This window comes from Ovis aries, chromosome 1, assembly GCF_016772045.2.
Source record: "Ovis aries strain OAR_USU_Benz2616 breed Rambouillet chromosome 1, ARS-UI_Ramb_v3.0, whole genome shotgun sequence".
In the NCBI taxonomy this organism is placed as follows: domain Eukaryota; kingdom Metazoa; phylum Chordata; class Mammalia; order Artiodactyla; family Bovidae; genus Ovis; species Ovis aries.
Window position 1 is genome coordinate 111336664 of NC_056054.1, and position 22385 is coordinate 111359048.

Consider the following 22385-nt stretch of genomic DNA (forward strand, 5'->3'; position numbering starts at 1 on the left):
CTTTCCCAATACTCACGCTATCATACTGGCACATTAGACAAGTCCTCCTTTGTGTTCTCCTAACAGCCTGTACAAACCTCCATCATAGCACTTACCTTGCACTGTAATTGTTTAGGTATATCACCCCCACTATATACTGAGCTCCCTGAAAGCATAAATTACAATAACTTCCATCATTCCCCAGTCACTATCATATAATGAACATAAAAGGTATGTACTGAACAAATGGATATTAGTTTAAAAAGACTTCCTCATTCTGTTTTTTAAAAACGTTTCACTTTTCTCTACCAGCATTATCCATCCTTCAGAAAAACTTTCAATCTTTGTCCTCCAAGTGTGCACTCCACACATAAACCAGATCATGTCACTTCCCTACCCAATACCTTCCAATGGCTTTCCATTCATTCAGGATAAAATCTTAAATTCTAGTGGCCTACAAGGCAAAGTCCATGCTGCATTACTGGCCACTCTGATGCTCCTCACATGCTAGGCATCTCTCACGTCACGGTCTCTGTACCTGCTGTTCCTATTGTCACTGCATCTGTCATCCCCTTCACTTTCCTGAAGCAGCAGTCCCACACTCTCCCCTCTCTCTCCCACCCACTTTTGCTTAACTCCCCTTTAAAGCAGTTTTCACCACACAATGTTTCACATATTCATTGTTTTATGGGTCTACTTCCCTTCACTACAAATAAAAGTTCCATGGCCTCAGGCACAGCGCTCCCCAGGGACTGCCCCAGGCCCATTTCCAGCCCCAGCCACCCCAGCAAGACGGCTACCAGCCCACACTCCCCAGGGACTACGCCTGCCCACGTGCACTCCAGCTCCAGCCAGCCTGCCACAGCCGCCAGGTGCGTTCTACACAGGAGATGCTCTCACACAAGGCCACTCTTTAAGACCAGGAAAGGTAGCTGTTTTGCTTAAATCCATAGAAACAAATGCCAAAAGTCATTCAAAATGAAGAGACAGGATGTTTCAAACAAAACAAACCCCAGAAAAAAACCCTAATGAAAGAGGTAAGTAATTTACCTGATAAAGAGTTCAAAGAAGCAATCATAATAACGCCCACCAAACTTGAGAGAAGAATGGAAGAACTCAGTGATAACTCCACAAAGACTTGGAAAATATAAGAAAACCAATCAAAAGTGAAGACTACAATAACTGAAAAATTACGCTACAGGGAATCAACAAATTAGATGAAACAGAAGAATAGATATGCAATCTGTAAGACAGAATAGTGGAAATCAACCAATCGGAACAGCAAAAAAGATTCTTTTAAGTGAGGAGACTTAAGGGACTCCTGGGACAACACCAAACATACTAACTTTCGCATTATAGGATTCCCAAAGGAGAGAAAGGAATGGAAAATTTATTTGAATAATAATGACTGAAAACTTCCCTAACCTGTGGAAATAGATATCAAGGGCCAGGAAGTACAGAGATTCCCAAATAAGATGAACCCAAAGAGATCTTCACCATGATGTATTTTAATTAAAATGGCAAGAGTTAAAGACAGAATCTCAAAGGCTGCAGGAGAAAAACAATCACATATAAGAAAAATCCTGTAAGACTATCAGCTGATTTTACAGGCCAGAAAGGAATGGCACGATACATTTAAAGTGCTGAGAGGAAAAGACGTACTACTTATCCAGCAAAGCTATCATCCAGAATTGGAGAGTTTCTCAGACGAGCAAAACCTTAACAGAATTCACCACAACTAAAGCAGCCTTACAAGAAATGTTAAGGCCTCCTTTAAGCAGAAAAGGCCACAACTAGAAATAAGAAAAATGAATGAAAAAACAAAATAAAAAATAAAATGTAATAATAAAATATAATAAAATTTAAAAAAATAAATGAATGAAAGGAAAAATCTCACTAGTAAAAGCAAACACATAGTAAAAGCAGTGGATCAACCACTTAAAAAGCTAATATGAAGGTTAAAGACAGGGAGAACAGCTGACCCTTAAACAATGTGGGTTTTAACTGCACGGGCTCACTTATATGCAGTTCTTTTGCACTAAATATGTATGATAATACTACATAATCCATGGTTGGTTGAATCTTCAAATATGGAACCACACATCCAGAGATTCAACTGTAAACTTATACACACGTTTTAGATTGCACAGATGGTCAGTGCCCCTAATTGCCACACTGTTAAAGGGTCAGGTGTAGTACAATCAACTATAATAAATAGTTAAGGGAGGGACTTCCCTGTGTGGTCCAGTGGTTAAGAATCTGCCTTCCACTGCAGGGGATGTGGGTTCAATCCCTGGTCGGAGAGCTAAGATGCCACATGCAGGGTGTGAGATCTAAGCTCCCAAGCCACAACTACTGAACCTGAATATCACAAGTAGAAAGAAGCCTGCACACTGCAATGAAAGATCCTGTGTGCTGCAACTAAGTCCCAACAAAACAATAAATAAATAAAAATTAAAAAAAAAATAGTTAAGGGATACACAAAACAAAAACATGACATCAAAAACAAATGAGGTGTGTGTTAAAAATGGAGCGCTTTTGGAATCTCTTTGAACTTAAGTGACTATCAGCTTAAAATAGACATATATATATACAGTTCAATATATACGAACTTTATGGTAACAACAATGGATAGACAAAAAATAAAGAGAAACAAATCCACACATACTAACACTAAAGGAATCCATCAAACTGCAAGGGAAGAAACCAAGAGAACAAGACAGAAACAGGGAAGAACTACAAAAACCAGAAAAAAATGAACATAATGTCAATAAGCACATGCCATGCTGTGCTGTGCTAAGTCATTTCAGTCGTGTCTGACCCTTTGCGATCCTATGGCCTATAGCTCTCCAGTCTCCTCCTCTGTCCATGACATTCTCCAGGCAAGAGTACTAGAGTGGACCGCTATGCCCTCCTCCAATAAGCACATACTTATCAATAATTATTTTAAATGTAAATGGACTAAATGTGTCAACCAAAAGACTTAGGGTGGCTGAATGGATAAAAAAAAAATGAGATCTATATGCTGCCTACAAGAGATTCACTTCAGATTTAAAGACACACACAGACTGAAAGTGAAGGAATGGAAATGTAAAAGAAAAGAAAATTGGGACATTTCTCATATTAGACAAAATAGATTTCAAAACAAAGATCATATCAAAAGACAAAGGGCATTACATAATGATAAAGGGGTCAATCCAACAAGAGGATATAATATTTGCAAACATTTAAGCACACAACACAGGAAAACCTAAATATATAAACCAAACATTAATAGAAATAAAGGGAGAAACTGACATAAAGGGAGAAAGTGACAACACAATAATAGTAAAGGACACTATATTCTACCAACATCAATGAACAGGTCATATACAGACAGAAAATCAATAGGGAAACACTGATCTTATATGACACACTTCCAGACAGAATTAATAGAGAACATTCCATCCAAAAGCAACAGAATACATTCTTTTCCATCTGGGAGTTGGTGATGGACAGGGAAGCCTGGCATGCTGCAGTCCATGGGGTTGCAGAGTTGGACACGACTGAGTGAACTGAACTGAACATTTTTTTCAAGTGCACACTGAACATTCTCCAGGACAGATCACAAGCTAGGCCACAAAACAAGGCTCAATACATTTAAGACTGAAATAATTTCAAGTTACTTATTCAACCACAAAAGTATGAACCTAGAAATCAACTACAAGAAGAAATCTAGATAAAACACAAACAGAGACTAAACTATAAGCTACAAACAACAAATGGGTCAACAAAAATAACAAAGAAGAAATAATAGCTGGAAATAATGAAAATGGAAACAAAATCTATATGACACAGCAAAAGCAGCTCTAAGAGGAAGTTCACAGTGAAACAGGTCTGTTCCCAAGAAAAGAAAAATCTCAAGCAATCTAAATATATTAAAAAACCCAGAAAATGAAGAATGAGCAAAGGTCAGTGAGTATGAAGAAGAAACGATAAAGATTAGAGCAGAAATAAATGAAATAGAGACCAAAAAAAAAAAGGAAAAAAATTAAGAACTGGCTCTCTGAAAGATAAAATCTACAAACCCTTAGCCAGACTCATCACAGAAAAAGAAAGCCCAAATAAAATTAGAAATGAAAGAGGAAAATTTACAACTGATACCACAGAAATACAAAGGATTATAAGAGAATACCACAATGATATGCCAACAAATTAGACAACCTAGAAAAAAAAGGGTCATGTAGAAACAGAAAACCTGGATAGACCAAATGCTACAAACAAAATTGAATCAGTAACCCACAAACTCCCCAAAAACACAAGTCCAGGTCCAGATGGTTTCACTGGCAAATTCTACCAACACTGAGAGTTAACACCTATCCTTCTCAAATTATTCCAAAGACTGAAGTGGAAAGAACACTTCCTAACTCATTTAATGAATAAAACATTGCCTTGATACTAAAAGCTGACAAAGACCATACGAAGCCAAAAAAAGGCCAATATCCCTGATGAGCATAGACGCAAAAATCCTTAACAAAATATTAACAAACCAAATACAATATATTAAATTATTATAACTCAAAAAGTTCCATAAAGTAAGGGACATTGCTTTATACACTGCTGGAATACCCGCACCCAGACTAGGGCTGACACTCAGTATGCAGCTGCTAAATGAATGTGTAACACTCAGCTTCTAGCTCCTCAGTCTGAGAACCTCAAGTGTCCAGTATTAGTCTCTAAGTCTCCTAATCAAAAAAGAACTAAGGTACTAATCAAAGAGAATGGGCTTTAGGAGAATTCCCTGGCAGTCCAGTAGTTAGGACCCAGTGCTTTCACTGCCAAGGGCCCAGGTTCAATCCCTGGTCAGGAAACTAAGATTCCACAAGCCACATGGTGTGCCCCCCACCCACCCAAAAAAGAGAGAGAGAATGGGCTTCCTTATTAAATGAATTTTGGAGGAAAAAGAACACCAAAAGAACACTGTGCCAAGAAGATATAGGGGGGGAAAGGAGAAAAGCTTCAACTACATGGCTCTTAGACTTTTACTTTTCCTTGTCATCCTACTATATATTTATTGGAGACAAAGTTAATGGAGAAAAACTCTCAAGTCTTAAAAACTGAACCAAAGGGAAAAAGAGAAGAAATGACCCTTACCTGCTGCAAAGAGGTTAAGGTTAGGGTGGGCAGCTAAGACCCAGAAACGATCATGGTCCCTGCGGAATGTCTGAACTCCAGTCCTAGGAAAGCAAAAGGTATACAAAGAAAAATATTAATTTCCAAGAAAACTTCAGCCTATCACATACAAGAGTGGTAGACCAACACAATGATTAAAAAGTAAATCAAGTACAGTGAAGGGGCATATTTTAAATAAAGACAGTCACAAATTCTACCAAAGAACAGAAAGAGGACTTTAAACTGACACTATTATTTTGATATTAAGACTTCTCCACTCATCATAATTTTCTACCATACTGTTTTCATTTAATATTCCTTATTTCTGTAGCTACAGAAGAAACTGCTTAAATACAAAGCAGAAAAAGAACAGAAATACAAAGCAGAAATTTCTATTTGATGGAAAATTTGTAAATGATGGCTAATCTCTGGGTCCCTTTGAAAGGTTGCTGTTGAATCACACAAAGACACCGGGATTTTTGGCCCCCGGAGGAGAAGAATTCAATCTGGGGCCAGAGACGAGGCTTGATCACTCAGAGCTTTTGTGTAATAAAGTTTTATTAAAGTATAAAGGAGATAGAGAAAGCTTTTGGCATAGGCATCAGAAGGGGGCAGAAAGAGTTACCCCCCTGTTAGTCTTCAGGTGGATGTTATATAGTCACTAGCAGCCTGTTAATAAAGGAAAGGAATGTCTTAAAACTCAGAATGGTACCAGGCCCCTCACTCATAAGATGCATTTTGGGATAATCTTGGCACCAAATGGTTCATCCTGGGCCATAAAATGATTAACTTGAATCTTGTAGAGGGACAGGTTACCACACAAATAGTTTCGTTTACATAGATTAGGGCAAGAATATCTTGAGTATAACATACTGGTTTGTCAAGTAGGTTCTGAGCTATTAGGCAGGACTGACTTGAAGACAGAGTTTGGGGAACATTAGCATAGCTTAAGACAAACATTTCCATAAAAAATGAGTTGGCTATCTCAAGGTTTGAGAATAGTTAACTTCAGGTGAAACCAGGTGTCATTACGGCAACACAGTATTTTAAGAGAAACCTCCTTTTAAATTTGTATAGAGAAGGGAAAAAATATCACTAGTTTGTTTCCTCCTGCCGCTTAAGAGAAATAAAAATGTCTGACACTTGAGGCTATTTCCTCTGTTTGGAGACCCCTGGCCTTCCTGCCTGTTACCCTATCACCTTCAAGTTTTCATAAAATATAATTTGATTTTTCTATATGCAGAGGATGGTAAGAAACAAAAATTCTTAATCTGATTTTTAAAAAGAACAGAGTAAAAGAGAGAAAGGAGCTTTCTCCTGGGTTTGGTCACACACCACTATAACCCCCTTACCGCTTAGACATGTCCCAGACTCGGATACTCTTGTCCTCAGAATTGCTGAGGATCAACTCTTGACGAGGGTGGAAGACAGCACAAGATACATTGTTGTAATGGCCTCGGCAGGTATCAACTTCCCATGCCTTTGATTCTGAAAGACAAAAAAGAACTAGGTCACCACAATTCCCTACTACTCTTAAGTTTGGGATTTTGAATTATGACATCCTTTAACCAAATGCTAGATACTACAAAGTCTTAAGTAGTATTCCACTTCTTTCTAATAGGTCAATTTTCTTCATTTATGTCTCTAAGTACTTCTTTGTTTCATTCTGACCCGCCTCTCGACTATAGCACCTCTTCTCTGTCATTCTTCATCTTATTCTGCCGTCACTAGCTGCCGTTATAGAAGCTTCATATGGCAGGAAGTTTATCTGGTTCAGTCATCATTGTATCTTCAGAGCCTTGAACAATGGTTAGTACAAAGTAGGTACTCAATAAATAGCTGTTGAATAAATGGAATTCTCATTTAAAATTACATTCATACTCCTCCAAATCAGGATACCATCAAATGAAAAAAAGGGAATAGAGCAACTGTCACGGTCCCAGGATAAGCATAACAACCTAAGGTTGAAAAATGGGTCACTAAATCCAGAACCCCTGACTTTTTCAGCTTGCTGGTCAGTAGCCAATATTTTAGGTATGATAACACTGTTAATTCACTCACCATTCATACGCCAGATCTTCACTTGACGGTCATCTGCCCCAGATACAATGAGTGGCATAGTAGGGTGAAATGCAGCCCAGTTAACTCCACGATCATGACCCTGTACCAAAAAAAAAGTGGTTTGCAAAACCAAAAAAAGTGATTCTTCATATCCATTACTCAAAGCAATGGGCCAATGGACCATGCTCATGGTCATAAAAGATGTCTCTGATTTTCACTCCATGTGAAAAAGACTCAAGGGACTGCTGCTGTAAGATTTGACCATGAGAGTCACTAACTACATCAATTTATCCAATATTATTCCCAAACTCTCATGGGAATTCCCAAAGCCCTTCTCCTCCAAATTCAGCTTCATTTGCATTTGGGATATACTGCCTTGCTTTGTTACTGGCCAATTGTATTGTATTTCTCCAACCAGCTATTAGCATCTCAAAAATAAAGACCAATTCTGTAACTTAATGAAGAAATTCTCAAAGTGCGGTCAAGAAACTATCCCCAAGAACTTTTTAGGAAACCCCAGCAATGTTAAAAATGATTTTCATAATAATACTAAAATGTTATTTACCCTTTTCACTCTTATTTTCCCATGCATATACAGTTTTACAGAGGTTACATGACATGTGATGATGTCACTGCTTTGATGGCTAATAGATTATATCCTTATATATCTCACATTTTTAAAAGTTCTTGGTTTCAATTTCAAATATGGTAAAAACTGACAAATATGCACATAAAAACTCTCTGGGGTCCTCAATAAGTTTTAAGAGTATAACAAGGTTCTCAGACCAAAAAGTTTAAGAACTGCTGATTTTAAGATATCTTTTATAAGATATCTTATAAACCTATTTATAAGTTTATAATCTGTATCGGAATCACAGATAAAGTAGTGTCAAATTAGCAGTATTTTTGAGGTACCATACTGTGGTGAAAAACACCTGGGTTTTGGAGTCAGACAGATACAAATTCAAAATTCAGTTCTTCAATTTACTAGACACGTGTGTGTTTGAGTGTGTGTGTGTGTGTGTGTGAATGAATGTGTGTTAGTCACTCAGTTGTGTCTGACTCTTTGCAACCCCATGGACTGTAGCCTGCCAGGTTCCTCTGTCCATGGAATTCTTCAGACAAGAATACTTGAATGGGTTGCCATTTCCTTTTTCAAGACACATGTAGATTTTGGTAAATAACTTACTTTCTCTAAATCTCACATTTTTCATCTGCAAAAGGAAGTTAATAGTATCTCTACCAGCAGACAGCTGTAAAGATTACTTTAAAAAATCTAGTTTCTTTCTCTTATGCCTTTCTATTTTCCCACCATGCAAACAAGTTACTTACACATGGCTGGTTCTCAATAAATTTGATTAACTATCCTCCCCTTTCCCAAGAGGCTTGACAATGGACTCTGCTTTGGGATGATGATGGAGCCTATGCCAGCTTTCTCCCTCTCTCCCCAGCGGGTTTAAAAGGTAACATGATTCTCCCTCAGGTAGCATTTAAACTTCAGCTGTCTACTGGCTCACCTACCATTCTATTTTCAGTGCCTCAAATGGCACCTGGCACTCAGTAAGCCCTGCATAAGTCTTTGCTGAAGGAATGAATACATGAACAGCATACTGTCACTGCTTCCCTGGAGAAGAGCCCATATCCAGCCACTGGCTATAGAGATAAGTACCTCTAGTACATGCTTCACCACTGCATCCGTAGTTCCAAACAGATCAACCCCAGTTATTCCTCTCACATCTGACTCCACTGCACCAGGGGACAGGTTTTTTTTCCTTAGACCTTTGAAGGGGTGAGGAGTGGGATGAAAGATGTAAACATAATGTTACCAAAAAGAGCACAGTAATCGAAGCACCCAAAGGTACACTGATATACTAAAATTAAGGGAAAAGGGAAAAAGAAATTTAAAGAGACCAAAGAAAGATGCAAGAGCTCTTATGTATCTCAAATATAAAACAGTTTATTTGGTGGATGATACTGTAAAACTATAAACTGCAAAAAGTGTATTCTTATTTCCTTCTTGACTCTTGGGCAGTGGACAAAATGATTAAAACTCTCATTATTCCTTTAGACACTTGCTCAAGAGACTGGTTATAGATCTGAACATATGTATTTTGTCATTAAAATTTTCAGAAGCTACATGGAGAAATCAGCCTGTACTTCGAAAACAACAGAAAAAAGACTCCAGGAGAAGGTGAGTCTTATGTGTATAGGACTGACACTTATGGCTCAGCAACAATCTGTCTTTAAAATCTGAATTATCTGTGCTATAGTCAGAACCCAAATTACAATAACACTACTACCTTACAGGTGAAAAGCATCTTGCAGTTTTCAAAGTTGATCTGATTAACAACCCTCTGAGGTAGGCAAGTAGGTATAATAATACCAGTTTATAGATAAGAAAATGCAACTGGGACTAAAATCCTATCTTCTGGAGTATTTGGAAGGTGGGGAGAAGAAAATGAAACTACTTGGCATTTACAAAATTAAAAAGCCAAATATCTGTAATAGAAGGGGGAAAAAAGCTATCATTGAAAACAAAACTTAAGTAGTTTTAAGTCTAAATGTTGGCACCTGTAAGAAAGTACAAAAAATTAAGTTCAATGACTGTATTTATCTTCACTGTTTTAAAATTACAAAGTAACTTTTCTATTATAATGGCATATAAACATCAGCATTAGAGAAGCAAGTGCTTAAAAGGGCACAACAGTTTTACTTATCTTGTACCCTGTCCATGATAAGCATTTAGCCAACTGGTACACAGAAATAAAGCCAATGCTTAAAAAAATAAAATAAGTATTCTTCCAAGGCTTCATAAATACATTATCACAGGGATGCCTCTTTTCACTTATTTCACTTTATCCCTTTAATGGGATCTGTCAACATTTTCTAATGAGTCTGATGCATGAAACAGATTCAAAGGAAGATACAAAGACAGACAGCTGTGAGGAACTTCACCTCCAATAAGCTTCAACAAACATATTAAAAGGAAAGCTGTATGACAGAATGGAAGCCTTTGTTGTGATTGCTTGTAACAATCCAGGAAAAGGGAGAGAGCAAAAACAGATAGATGAATAGTGACAGGCAGTGAAAAGATACTCTGAGAAGAAATATTTGAGCCTTCAACAAGCTACTCACTAGGACTGAACAACAGATGGAAAATTTCTACAGCAGCTACTCAAATCCAGAGGGAGGGGAGGACACTCTCAGAATGGACCAGTTCGATGCACACTTCCCAATGGGAACCAGGGGAAGTAGTAAAAAGAGAGGCATAAGCACAGGATTTGGCAGCAAATTAATACTTTTTTAGTAGTCACTTCAAAGATTAAGCCTGAATTACATGGGCTTGACATGCAAAAGTATAAGCACATTAAAATAATTTCACTGTCAATTTACTTGGAAGCTCAAGCTAAAAAAATAACATTTTAAAAATCTAGGTCGTAAATATATTCCCTTTTAAACAAATATTTTTTGCGCAGGCTAATATAAAAGATCAGGTTACGCTAAGCCCCCTGGCTTAATCCTCATGGGAGAGGTATCTAGAACACAGGTTTTCCCTAAAGATCTCTGTTTTCTTATTATTTACTTAGCGCAGAGAGTGTCCCTCTTCAAAGAGAGGTACTAGGAAAGATTAGAATTTTAACCAGTCCTCTAGATTTGAGGGATTTTGTCTTCTGACTCAGAACTGATTTTTTCCTCTTGGAAATACTGTCAATATTAGCTCTAGTTCCTAACAAAGCTGACTGGTAATTTCTCTTCCTGGTTCAGATTTATTTGAACCAAGGCAAAAGAACCCTGCTAAAAAGAGTATGCTGACTTCTAGAGGAGGAAGAATGTATAAGTCTCTCCCAAAGGCTCCTTCCACTTGGTTAAATACCAAAGCATCTTCTTCCACTCTGGTTAAGGGGTTACTGGAAATCAAGAGAGTTGTGAGCACAGAAAAACACTTAGAAATGGTAGAGAGAGCATTAACATTAGTAACATTAGTACAAAATTTTCAGTACCACAAATACTTAGTATAGCAAATGTAATGTTATTATATAGTAATCCATGCACTTTATACATTCAAGAGCAAGCATAAACCCCAACTAGGGTCATACTTTCTCCCTCTCTTCTCTGATTTAGGGCCTTTGATTCTGATGCAAATATGTTTTCCTATGAAAGTGAAGAAAATGATTTCTTACCCTGGGCATTTCATGATGACCAAAGAGAATCCATTTATCTAAGGACCCCAAATTGCTTTAGCTAGGTCACAAGGAAACTGCTCTGCCAGCTTCAGGTGGCATAAACATTACTCTTAAAGAGTGGAGCAGTGTAAGGCCCTTCTCATCCCCATGCTCTAGGAAAGATTTAAGCCCCAGTGGTCTAAGGATCGGTTTATGCATATAACAAATTCACTTCTCTGATTTAGAATGGCAGTACTTGTACACCATTCTTAGAACTGAGAAAACAGTCACTAAAAAGTGTCTCAGTAGCAGCTAACTCTCTCACAGATCCCCAGTTGAGAAAGGCTAGTCTAAGTAACTGCCCCTGGTCAGCTGAAACAGCATAAACTGAGATCCAGCCCCATTTGGCTCCTAAATGCTGAGACAGAGAGGGTGCTTTGAAAGTATGCACAGTTAAAAACTACTGAAAGTCAAAGATTGGTTACTGGAGGAGTGAATAATAAGCTCCCTGGTACTAGCAGTGAGGAGAGGGCACAGGATCCACAGTGCCTGTGCCTACCTCTTCCTGCTGGCATGGCTGGTCACATCTGGGTGTACTTCAAAAAACCTAGCTAGTCTGACGAAAAACTGCAATGGCAGAAGCCCTTAGCAGAACAGAGTGCGACTGCCCTGTCTCCAATACAATCTTGTTTATACCACTTCTTTCTTAATTCTGAACTTCTGAAAACTGCAGAGCATGAGGCAGAGCTTTTACTTTCCAACTATCCTCATCTTCCCCTTGGCTTGTTTCCATACTACAGAATCTTAAATAACTGCTATTACAACATTCCAAATGTTATACCCAGGAATCCAAATTTTCAACTTGCTGTTTATTAATGGTTTGTTAGAACAGCAAGTATTAATATCATACTGCTCCAGCCCACCACGACACAAGGAGTTGGGAAAAGTTATCAACTTTCTTTGTTACCACAAAGAACCAGGTAAAGACCTATGAGGAGTCCTTCTTTTCACAGAATGAAAATAGTGCTCTGTGGACTAACCATGGACTTTCCAGAGTCCAATCTCTAAGAATTTCTAAGGCAACAAACAACTAGAAACAATTTAGCAACTGCTAAATAAATTTAACCAGGCAGAGAACTATAACATTTAGTTTCATTTCCCTACTGAATTTCTCAACAAAGCACTTCCGTTTTTCCAGTATGTCAATCTCATAGGTACAGCCCTTTCTCTGCATTTAAATTCTCAGTTCTCCTCTATACAGTCCTAAAAATTTAAATTCTTATCCCCAAATTAAGATACTGTATATAAACTGTGAAAGGAGGAATTATCCCAACTACTCAAAATCTACAAGTTAGTTAATTTTTCATCCTAGAAGTCTACCTGTTAAAAGGTTTTCTGGACATGAAAATCTTTCCTCCAACCCTCATTCTCTTTACAGTAGATAATAATAGAAGGATTTTCCTATTTCTAAATGAAGCCACAGGATCTAAAAGCCCTGTTTCCCTGTACTAATCTATACCCAAAATTCATTTCTGTCAAAGATTTTTCTTATTTTAGTGGAAAGCTTGATTCTTAAATACTCCCAACAGTACAAAGACTGATCTAACTAAAATGTGGCATTTTCTTAAAATTAAATTTTCCAGAGCAACCACTTTCCTTAGAATACTTCTAACATGAACCGTCAAAGCACATTTAATATCCTCAGAAACAAAGACACTATTACATGAAAACAGAATACTCTAATTTTTCTGTTCCAACTCAACTACCCTGACTATTTTAAGCAATTGCAGTTTTGCGCCAGACACAACTAGGCTGTCCCCTGAACTTGGGCAGCTCACCAGAAATATCCCAAACGCGCACAGTCTGGTCCAGGCTGGCTGACACGACCAGGTCTTCTGAAGGGTGGAACTGGGCGCACATGACGTAATGATTGTGCCCTGTTAACACACTGCAAGAGGGAAAGACAGACAATACCAAATCAGAGGCAGGAACCAACAGGCTCCTACCTGTCAAACGCCATATTCCACACTTAACAGGTGCACCTCCAAGTACACTCTTCTGGAGGCCAAGGCAAGTCATCCTAACAATTCTGAATTAATAATAGTAAGCAGAGTAGGCTGTTTCAAGCTTGGCTCTCCTCTTGCTTGTAATGTTTCAGTGTTTATTACTAGTTTCAAAACAACTGAGACTGCACAGCATTCCTCTCATTAAAGATGCATTAAAATATCAAAATAAATGAAATCTTATTCCTACTAAAACTGTTAAGATTTTAAGGGGGTATCCCTTTTAAAGGATGTCACTTTAAATGGTCCTTACATACTTATAAAAATCTCTATAACCAAACACAAGGCAAGACAGAGGTTTAGACCCCGATTCAGGTTTCTTGGAAACAGAACTGAAAACCAGCTAAAAATTTTGTCCCAAAAGCCTAGCTATATGACTTCTTTCCCCTGGAAAGAAATGATCAGAAAATCCAGGTTCACATACTACTAATGAGGTTGCTTCTGTATTTATCTTTTTATATACAAGAGTGTCTTACAAATACAATCTAATTAATCAGCAAACATGGCCCATTAGGGACAGGAGATGATTGTTCTAAAGAGAAGTTGACTATGAAAAAACTAGAAATGAAGGTTTTTTTGAGCTCTCTATCCTCGGCTTTACCAGACACAGGTTCTAGACTGCCAATTCCACACTCGGATGGTCTGATCATCTGAGGCACTCAGAATCCAAGGATATTCCTGAAAAATATTCCAGACAAAGGGGTTGAACATTAACAGACATGTCCTTCCAGGTTCCAATTCTCTCTGTGGAGGAAATAATCTCATTATGTGACATCTCAGCTAGTCTTTAAACGATGCTGAGTTGCCAAGCTAGTGGTCTATTTCTCCTAACCATGCTACCAGCTCTTCCCAACTTTAGTACTTTCAACCATAAGGCTTAAGAGTGGAAGCAAGACCATAAGAGATTCTCAGAGACAAATAGTATAATATTTACATTTACTTTTACATATATGCTTATGTATATGTCATTTATATTTATAAAGTTAATCTTATAAATCAAGATCCTGTGAAATGATCTCTATTTAACTCTAAGATTGGAATATTGTTTTACAGTCTGACTTGTCCCTGCCAGACCATCCAGTCTCAAAAAATTCCTGAGTCTCAGAAAAGAAAGCAGAAAGTAACATGTAAAAACAATTCATCCCTTTTACAGTCTTTAAACTTTTTAAGAGAAGGAAGTATTTCTTAGTCACAGTTGTCTCTCCAGTGTTTAACAAAGAACTTAACAAGCACAAGGTACACACACACTTACTAAACTGAAAAAAATAAAAGAAAACAAGCTTTTTGTAAGTTCCAGCTGAAAGGTAACTTGTTCTGGGCAAGAGTCTTCAACGAGCCCTTCGTGGCAATGACAAACAGTTCCTTCTGAATAGGTTGCCTATTGAATGGTTATCTTTCTCAACTATTTCAGCTATAATTTTCACATTCATCTTCTCCTATTCTACCCTAATTCTTTTTAATTTAAAAAAAGGAGATACAGTGTAATTAGCCTGGAGTTTATTGTTTATTTTGCTATACACTTTCTTACTTAATTCAAGAACTTAAGTTTACTAAGAGTCAGGAATAGTACAAGTTAATTCTAATAGCATGTATTAATAATTATAGAGAAATCCAGTCAGGATCGGATGAGATTAAGAGGCTGGGAGTCTTAATCTTTAACTCAGTATCTGTCTACTATGAAACCTAACAAATCAAAAAAGGTAGTAAGCTTGGCTAAGGGAACAGCCTCTACCAGACCCTAAAATCCTAGGATAAAAGCACACGATTGTCAATGCTTCAAAACATTCAGTCAGTTCAGTTCAGTCGCTCAGTCGTGTCCGACTCTTTGCAACCCCATGAATCGCAGCACACCAGGCCTCCTTTGTCCATCACTAACTCCCGAAGTTCACTCAGACTCACGTCCATTGAGTCCGTGATGCCATCCAGCCATCTCATCCTCTGTCGTCCCGTTTTCCTCCTGCCCCCAATCCCTCCTAGCATCAGAGTCTTTTCCAATGAGTCAACTCTTTGCATAAGGTGGCCAAAATATTGGAGTTTCAGCTTTAGCATCATTCCTTCCAAAAGAACACCCAGGGCTGATCTCCTTTAGAATGGACTGGTTCGATCTCCTTGCAGTCCAAGGGACTCTCAAGAGTCTTCTCCAACACCACAGTTCAAAAGCGTCAATTCTTTTGCACTCAGCTTTCTTCACAGTCCAACTCTCACACCTATACATTACTACTGGAAAAACAATAGCCTTGACCAGATGGACCTTTGTTGACAAAGTAATGTTTCTGCTTTTGAATATGCTATCTAGGTTGGTCATAACTTTCCTTCCAAGAGTGTCTTTTAATTTCATGGCTGCAGTCACCATCTGCAGTGATTTTGGAGCCCCCAAAAATAAAGTCTGACACTGTTTCCACTGTTTCCCCATCTATTTCCCATGAAGTGATGGGACCAGATGCCATGATCTTCGTTTTCTGAATGTTGATCTTTAAGCCAACTTTTTCACTCTCCTCTTTCACTTTCATCAAGAGGCTTTTGAGTTCCTCTTCACTTTCTGCCATAAGGGTAGTGTCATCTGCATATCTGAGGTTATTGATATTTCTTCCGGCAATCTTGATTCCAGTTTGTGCTTCTTTCAGCCCTGCGTTTTTCATGATGTACTCTGCGTAGAAGTTAAATAAGCAGGGTGACAATATACAGCCTTGACGTACTCCTTTTCCTATTTGGAACCAGTCTGTTGTTCCATGTCCAGTTCTAACTGCTGCTTCCTGACCTGCATATAGGTTTCTCAAGAGGCAGGTCAGGTGGTCTGTATTCCCATCTCTTTCAGAATTTTCCACAGTTCGTTGGGATCCACACAGTCAAAGGCTTTGGCGTAGTCAATAAAACAGAAATAGATGTTTTCCTAGTATTCTCTTGCTTTTTCAATGATCCAGCAGATGTTGGCAATTTGATCTCTGGTTCCTCTACCTTTTCTAAAACCAACTTGAACATCTGGAAGTTCACAGTTCACGTATTGCTGAAGTCTGGCTTGGAGAATTTTGAGCATTACTTTACTAGCGTGTGAGATGAGTGCCATTGTGTGGTAGTTTGAGCATTCTTTGGCATTGCCTTTCTTTGGGATTGGAATGAAAACTGACCTTTTCCAGTCCTGTGGCCACTGCTGAGTTTTCTAAGTTTGCTGGCATATTGAGTGCAGCACTTTCACAGCATCATCTTTCAGGATTTGAAATAGCTCAACTGGAATGCCAGTCAAAACATTAGTTAGCATCAAAATGGCATCTTATCTTGACATTCCTCCAAGAACACCTACTTAGTAACACCCCACATGTGATTAGCCTGCAAACTTCTGTTTGCCAGTTCAGCAAATTTAAAATCAAATCTCTACTTTTCCCAACAGAGAATCAATACCTTCCTCATAAAGGCCACTGAATCCAATTAAATTCAAATATAACCCTGAGTGCTTCCTCTTACACAAGGAAACAAAGCAGAGAGGCCAACACTCCACAGATCCTAGAAGAATCAATAACGTGATTCTGTTATCAAAAGCATTCTTCAGGAGCATGGAGAAGATTCCTACAGGGAAACTGAAGAGTGCTCCAAACCAGAGCCACAACAGTTACTTACATGATGAAAAAACGTAGTGCGGATGTAGTCTAAGTGCCCAAGCAATGTGAAGAGACAGCGCCGAAGCTTGTAATTCCACACCTGCAAAGAGAAAAATTCAACTAAAGGAATAAGGACATTAAGTTGTGAGGCCCAGGTTTCTCAATAAACAAGCTGGGATTTATTTTTTGACATCTTTAAATAGGTAGAAATCTTGACAAGGAATCTTGTTTAAGGTTGGAGGGGAAAAGACTACGAATGAAAATGTAAGTCGGCTACACACGTGTGGGAAAGGTTTTTCTTTTTTTCTGGGAAGAAATCATATCTTTTTAATAAGACAAAATGTTTATCTAAGGCTCAGCTTGAAACTCTTCTACTGAATAATTGTGTTCTTAGCTTGAAAACAGACCCCTTACTTGGTGCTTACCTATCACCTTAATTGTGGGTAAAAAAAGTAGGACAGATATGACTTCAAAGGAAACAATAATATAACATATAGCATCACCTTTTGTTAGGCTTGGTGGCAAATGATGCCCATACATTCATGGTCTGTACTCATCTATCATGCAAATATACTTTAACTCAACACTATGGAAAATACAACATTGCTCAGATAGGCTGAGCTAAGCAGAAAAATATCATATTTAGATAAGAAGTTAACACAGCTACCAAGCATCAGGCATCAATGGACACAATTGAGAAAGATGCTGAAACCAAGACCATAAAGGTAAGATAGCTCACACTTCCCATGCAGAAAAACTCCCCAAAGTATAAAAAGAAGTCAGATGCTTTTTTTCCTTCTATAAAATTTAATGCTTGTTTATAATCTATCCAGGCCAGGCTATTACTGTTTTTTCCTATTTTTACTTAAAAATTGTTTTCTTTCATAAATCACAAGTAAGCCATTTCCTGTAACAAATCTGAATAACCCCAAATCCAGCATTTCCAAACAAGAATGTAAGCTCCCTAAAGGCAGGGTCCTTGTCCATCATGCTCAACACTACTCCTCCAGCATCTAATGTAGCAGTTAACACTTAGTAGGTGCACAAAAGGGATGTGCGGCAGAAATGAGAAAAGATAAATAACAAGAAAAGTGAAAATATTAGAATATCCTCACCTTCATGAGTTATCTATAAATAAATACACATGTATACAGTGGAGTTTGACTTTCACCCAAAAATTAGATCATACCATAAATACTATCGTGTAACTAGCTTTTTCTCCCTTATATAGAGTTCAGTTTTTTGAACTTTCATTATTTCTTGCTTCAAATCATCTTGATTCCTTTATAGGCCTCTATCAAGTTCCAGAACTATGAATTCTGAAAGACCTGTAGGGTTTTTAGACCCGGGCCATTTGTGATTCCTGTCTTACTGTTTGTAAATCAGGATTATACTAATGCTACCTTTACCTGGTATAGCAAAAAATATGACAGTCCACAAACATGGCTTTTCAAGATGATCCTACTTTCATCAGAGAAATATAAACCCCAGCATGACAGCACTACATAGCCATCAATTAGATAATTCCTTTATTTAATAACATCTTTCAGATATAATTCAAATCCATATAATTCACCCATTCTAGAATTCAGTAGTTCTTAATACATAGTTATTTAACCATTGGCACAATCAATTTTAGAACATTTCATTATCACCAAATGAAAACGATACCCATTAGGAGTCATTCCTTATTTTCTCCCAATCCCCTCAACCTCCAGACAAGCATTAATCAACTGTCTCTACTGATTTGCTCTACTGATCTGAACACTGCAAGTAAATGAAAGATAATTCATTTTCAAAAGTACTAATGACTTTGGGAAAAAAATGTTTTCTTAAATGTCACTCAGTGTTTGTCTTAAACAGATCATGAAGAACCCAAGTTAACCATTCTTAATACTCTATGGTCATCACTTTACTAGAAATATGACCAGGGAGGGACAGCCTGAGGAGCTTCTGAGGCCCATCAGGTGGTCCAAGCTTCTACTGCCTGCCCCCAGGATCAGTGCCTAAAATCTAGGAAGGGAGCTGTCCTCCCTATCATTCTAATGCACAATTTCTCTACAGGCAGCTGTCACTCCTCATGCCTGTCATGTAAGTCCTAATGTATAATTTATAGCTTCCTAAGGCAGCTTTTGAAAAAGATTATTTTTTCCATGAAGTAAGTTTCTCTGGTGTGGTTGGATGCATCATCTCCTCTGCATTTTTAATGTTACTGCCAAAGCTCATGCTCTGCCCCTTTCCCACGTGGACTTTTGCAATGGTCTCCTAACTAGTATCTGCCTCCAGTCTTGCCCAAGTCATCCAATCTTCTCTCTATATTGCCATTTAAGTAACCTATTTTTTTTTAAAGAAGTGTAAACCTGGGGGCTTCCCTGGTGACTCAGTGGTGAGAAACGGCCTGCCAATACAGGAGACACAGATCTGATTCCTGGTTCGGGAAGATCCCACATGCCATGGAGGAACTATGCCTGTGCACACGCTCAGCTCCTGAGCCCATGCACTCTAGAGCCTGTGCCCACAGCAAGAGAAGAAACCACAATGAGGAGCCTGCACGTAGAGAGTAGAGAGTAGCCCCGACTCACGCAACCAGAGAAAAGCTTGCACAGCAACGAAGACCCAGCACAGCCAAATAAATAAATACGTAAACGTGAATCTAGTATCACTCCTCTATTTAAACTCCTTTAATGGCTCCTTGTTATTTGTTTAATAACATACAAACTTCTGAGTACTACAGAGAGATACTCCATAATCTGGCCCTGCTCATCTTCTGCTCCTCTCACCTTTCTTCCAGATTTTATCCAAAACTAATTATAGTTTCTCAAATGTATCCAGCTATGTCATGCTTTTTGTTCTTGTACCTAGATTGTCCTTACCCATTTCATTGTTTATCTATGGTATATTCACTAATCTGTACACTCTATTATTAGGGTGAATATTTAACTCCTCCATTAGAATAAAAGCTCCTTGAGAACAGAGACCATTTCTTATTTACTTTTGAATTCTAAAAATAAAAACCAGCACCTGCAACATAGTAAACATTCAATAAATGTTCACTGGATAAGTGCTCTGGATAAAAAGCGTGAGCTCTATATGAATGAGACATCTGGCTTTTCAGTCCCTTCTGTGATTCCCAAACTTCACATCGCCTGTCCTTTACTCCCAGTCATGACAGACCCACTATACCTTAATCTTATAATCATCTCCTCCAGAGACAAACAGTGGCTGCTGCTTATGGAAGTCAATGCCTCGTACTGGACCTAGGGAAGAAAGCAGGCAATACATGTTAAAAAGACAGTTATGCTCCAAGTCTCCAAGGTGATTCTTATTCAGAATTTTCCAGTTCTATCCCTCCCACGTTCTTTAATCCTAAAGAAAGGTTAAACTGCTCCAGAAAACAATACTTATATTTCTTTTAGCCTCTTCCTAGAAACTGTTATCTTACCATCATGTTCATCAAACTTGTCAATGAGGGTACACATCCGATAGTCCCATAACTGGATGACCCCATTGTGTAAACTGGTCAGGATCCAGGGTCTTTTGGGGTGAAAGCTGAGTCCTGGATTTAGGAAAAAAAAAAAAAAAAAGACAATGATCCAATGAGCAAAGCAAGCCCCACAATGTCACCTCCTGCCAACTGTGATAAGAAAATGGGACAGCTAGGTAAAAACTGGGTTTATATATTCATTCACTGGATGCCACACATTGTGACTTATATGGTATCATGTGTTGGATTTTTTGTTATATTTCCTTAAATACTGCTGGGCTCTGGTTTAGAATGTAGTTACTTGGAATTAGTCGATCCTTTTGAGGTTTGCTTTTTAAGTTTTGAATGAGTCCACAGCAGCCTTTAGCCTAGACCTAATCTGGCATCACTGTTAAAGCAATACCCATTTGAGATCTCTATATGATGCCCTATAGTATTAGGAGGTCTATACTGGCCAGTGGGAACACAAATTACTCCCAGCTCTATGTGAGCTCCACGGATAGTTCTGTCTTCTCCTCTCCAGCGGTTCTTTCCCAGGCCCTGGTTTATTTCCTCACATGCGTTAGTACTCGGACAAAGGCCTGCCAGGATCCCCTGCAGAACTTCAAGTTCCTCTGTGCAGTTCTTCCTTCTCTAGTATTTTGTCCAGCAAATTCTAGCTATCTCAGCTTCCCCGAACTCTAAACTCTTGTCTTCTCAGTGAGACCACAGGGCTCTTCTCCCCATCCCTGTACTTCAGCCTGGAAACTCTCTCCAGGTAACAAGCTAACACAATCATAGGACTCATCTTGATTTTTTTAAAAGTAATTTTACTTATTTATTTATGGCTGTGCTGGGTCTTTTTCTGCTGTGCAGGTTCTTCTCGAGTTGTGGTGGGCAAGGGCTACTCTTCATTGCAGTGTGTGGTCTTCTCATTGCAGTGACTTCTCTTGTGGAGCACAGGCTCTTGGGCACGCGAGCTTCAGTACTGAGGCACATGGGCTCAGTAGTTGAGGCTCCCAAGTCCTAGAGCACAGGCTCAACAGCTGTTAAGCCTCACAGGCTTAGCTGTTTTGTGGCATGTGGGATCTTCCCAGACTAGGGATTGAACCCGTGTCTTCTGCATTGGCAGGCATTCTTTACTACTGAGCCATGAGGGAAGCCGGACTCATCTTGTTTATTTCCCTTTTCTCAAGAGTCATTCCCATGGAGTAAGAAATGGCAACCCATTCCAGTATTCTTACCTGGAAAATTCCACAGACAAAGGAGTCTGGTGAGCTACAGTCCATTTGGGTCGCAAAAGAGTTGGGACATGACTGAGTGACTGAACAAGAAAGAATCACTCTCCTGCACTGCCTGTTTTCCAAAGCCTGAAAACCTTTGTTTCACATGTTTTGTTCAGTTGTGCAGATATTTAAGGTGGGAAGATAAACTTGGTCTCTGTTACTCCATTATCACTGGAAATGGGAGTCCACAGAAGTTTGGAGACTATACTTTCAGGTTTTTAATGCAATCCATATTGTTTTATGAAAATGGAGATAACATTATAATATTCTACAAACTTGTTTTCACTTAACTACATATAAAGCATCTCATATAATGTATCTCATGGGGCTTCCCTGGTGGCTCAGATGGTAAAGTGTCTGCCTGCAATGTGGGAGACCTGGGTTCGATTCCTGGGTCGGGAAGATCCCCTGGAGAAGGAAATGGCAATCCACTCCAGCACTCTTGCCTGGAAAATCCTATGGATGGAGGAGCCTGATAGGCTACAGTCCATGGGGTCGCAAAGAGTTGGACACGACTGAGCGACGTCACTTCACTTCAACTTCAATGTATCTCATAACATTTTAAGTACATCTAGACTTAGCCCCCTTTTTTTAATGACTGCAATGTACAAATACACCACTTTTTA

At 38.6% G+C, this 22385-nt stretch overlaps 1 protein-coding gene across 2 annotated transcripts in view; it reads right to left on the minus strand.

Moving 5' to 3' along the window:
• COPA (COPI coat complex subunit alpha) overlaps nt 1-22385 on the minus strand; it is a 50485-nt gene that overhangs the window by 24388 nt on the left and 3712 nt on the right. For both annotated transcript variants that reach the window (XM_004002669.6, XM_004002670.6), the window contains exons 2-10: nt 20453-20566; nt 20194-20267; nt 17030-17110; nt 14019-14095; nt 13193-13302; nt 8861-8970; nt 7192-7291; nt 6483-6618; nt 5113-5195 (exon numbers count right to left, since the gene is read on the minus strand). In XM_004002669.6, the coding sequence (XP_004002718.1) occupies nt 5113-5195; nt 6483-6618; nt 7192-7291; nt 8861-8970; nt 13193-13302; nt 14019-14095; nt 17030-17110; nt 20194-20267; nt 20453-20566 (885 nt within the window). The remainder of the gene's footprint in view (nt 1-5112; nt 5196-6482; nt 6619-7191; nt 7292-8860; nt 8971-13192; nt 13303-14018; nt 14096-17029; nt 17111-20193; nt 20268-20452; nt 20567-22385) is intronic.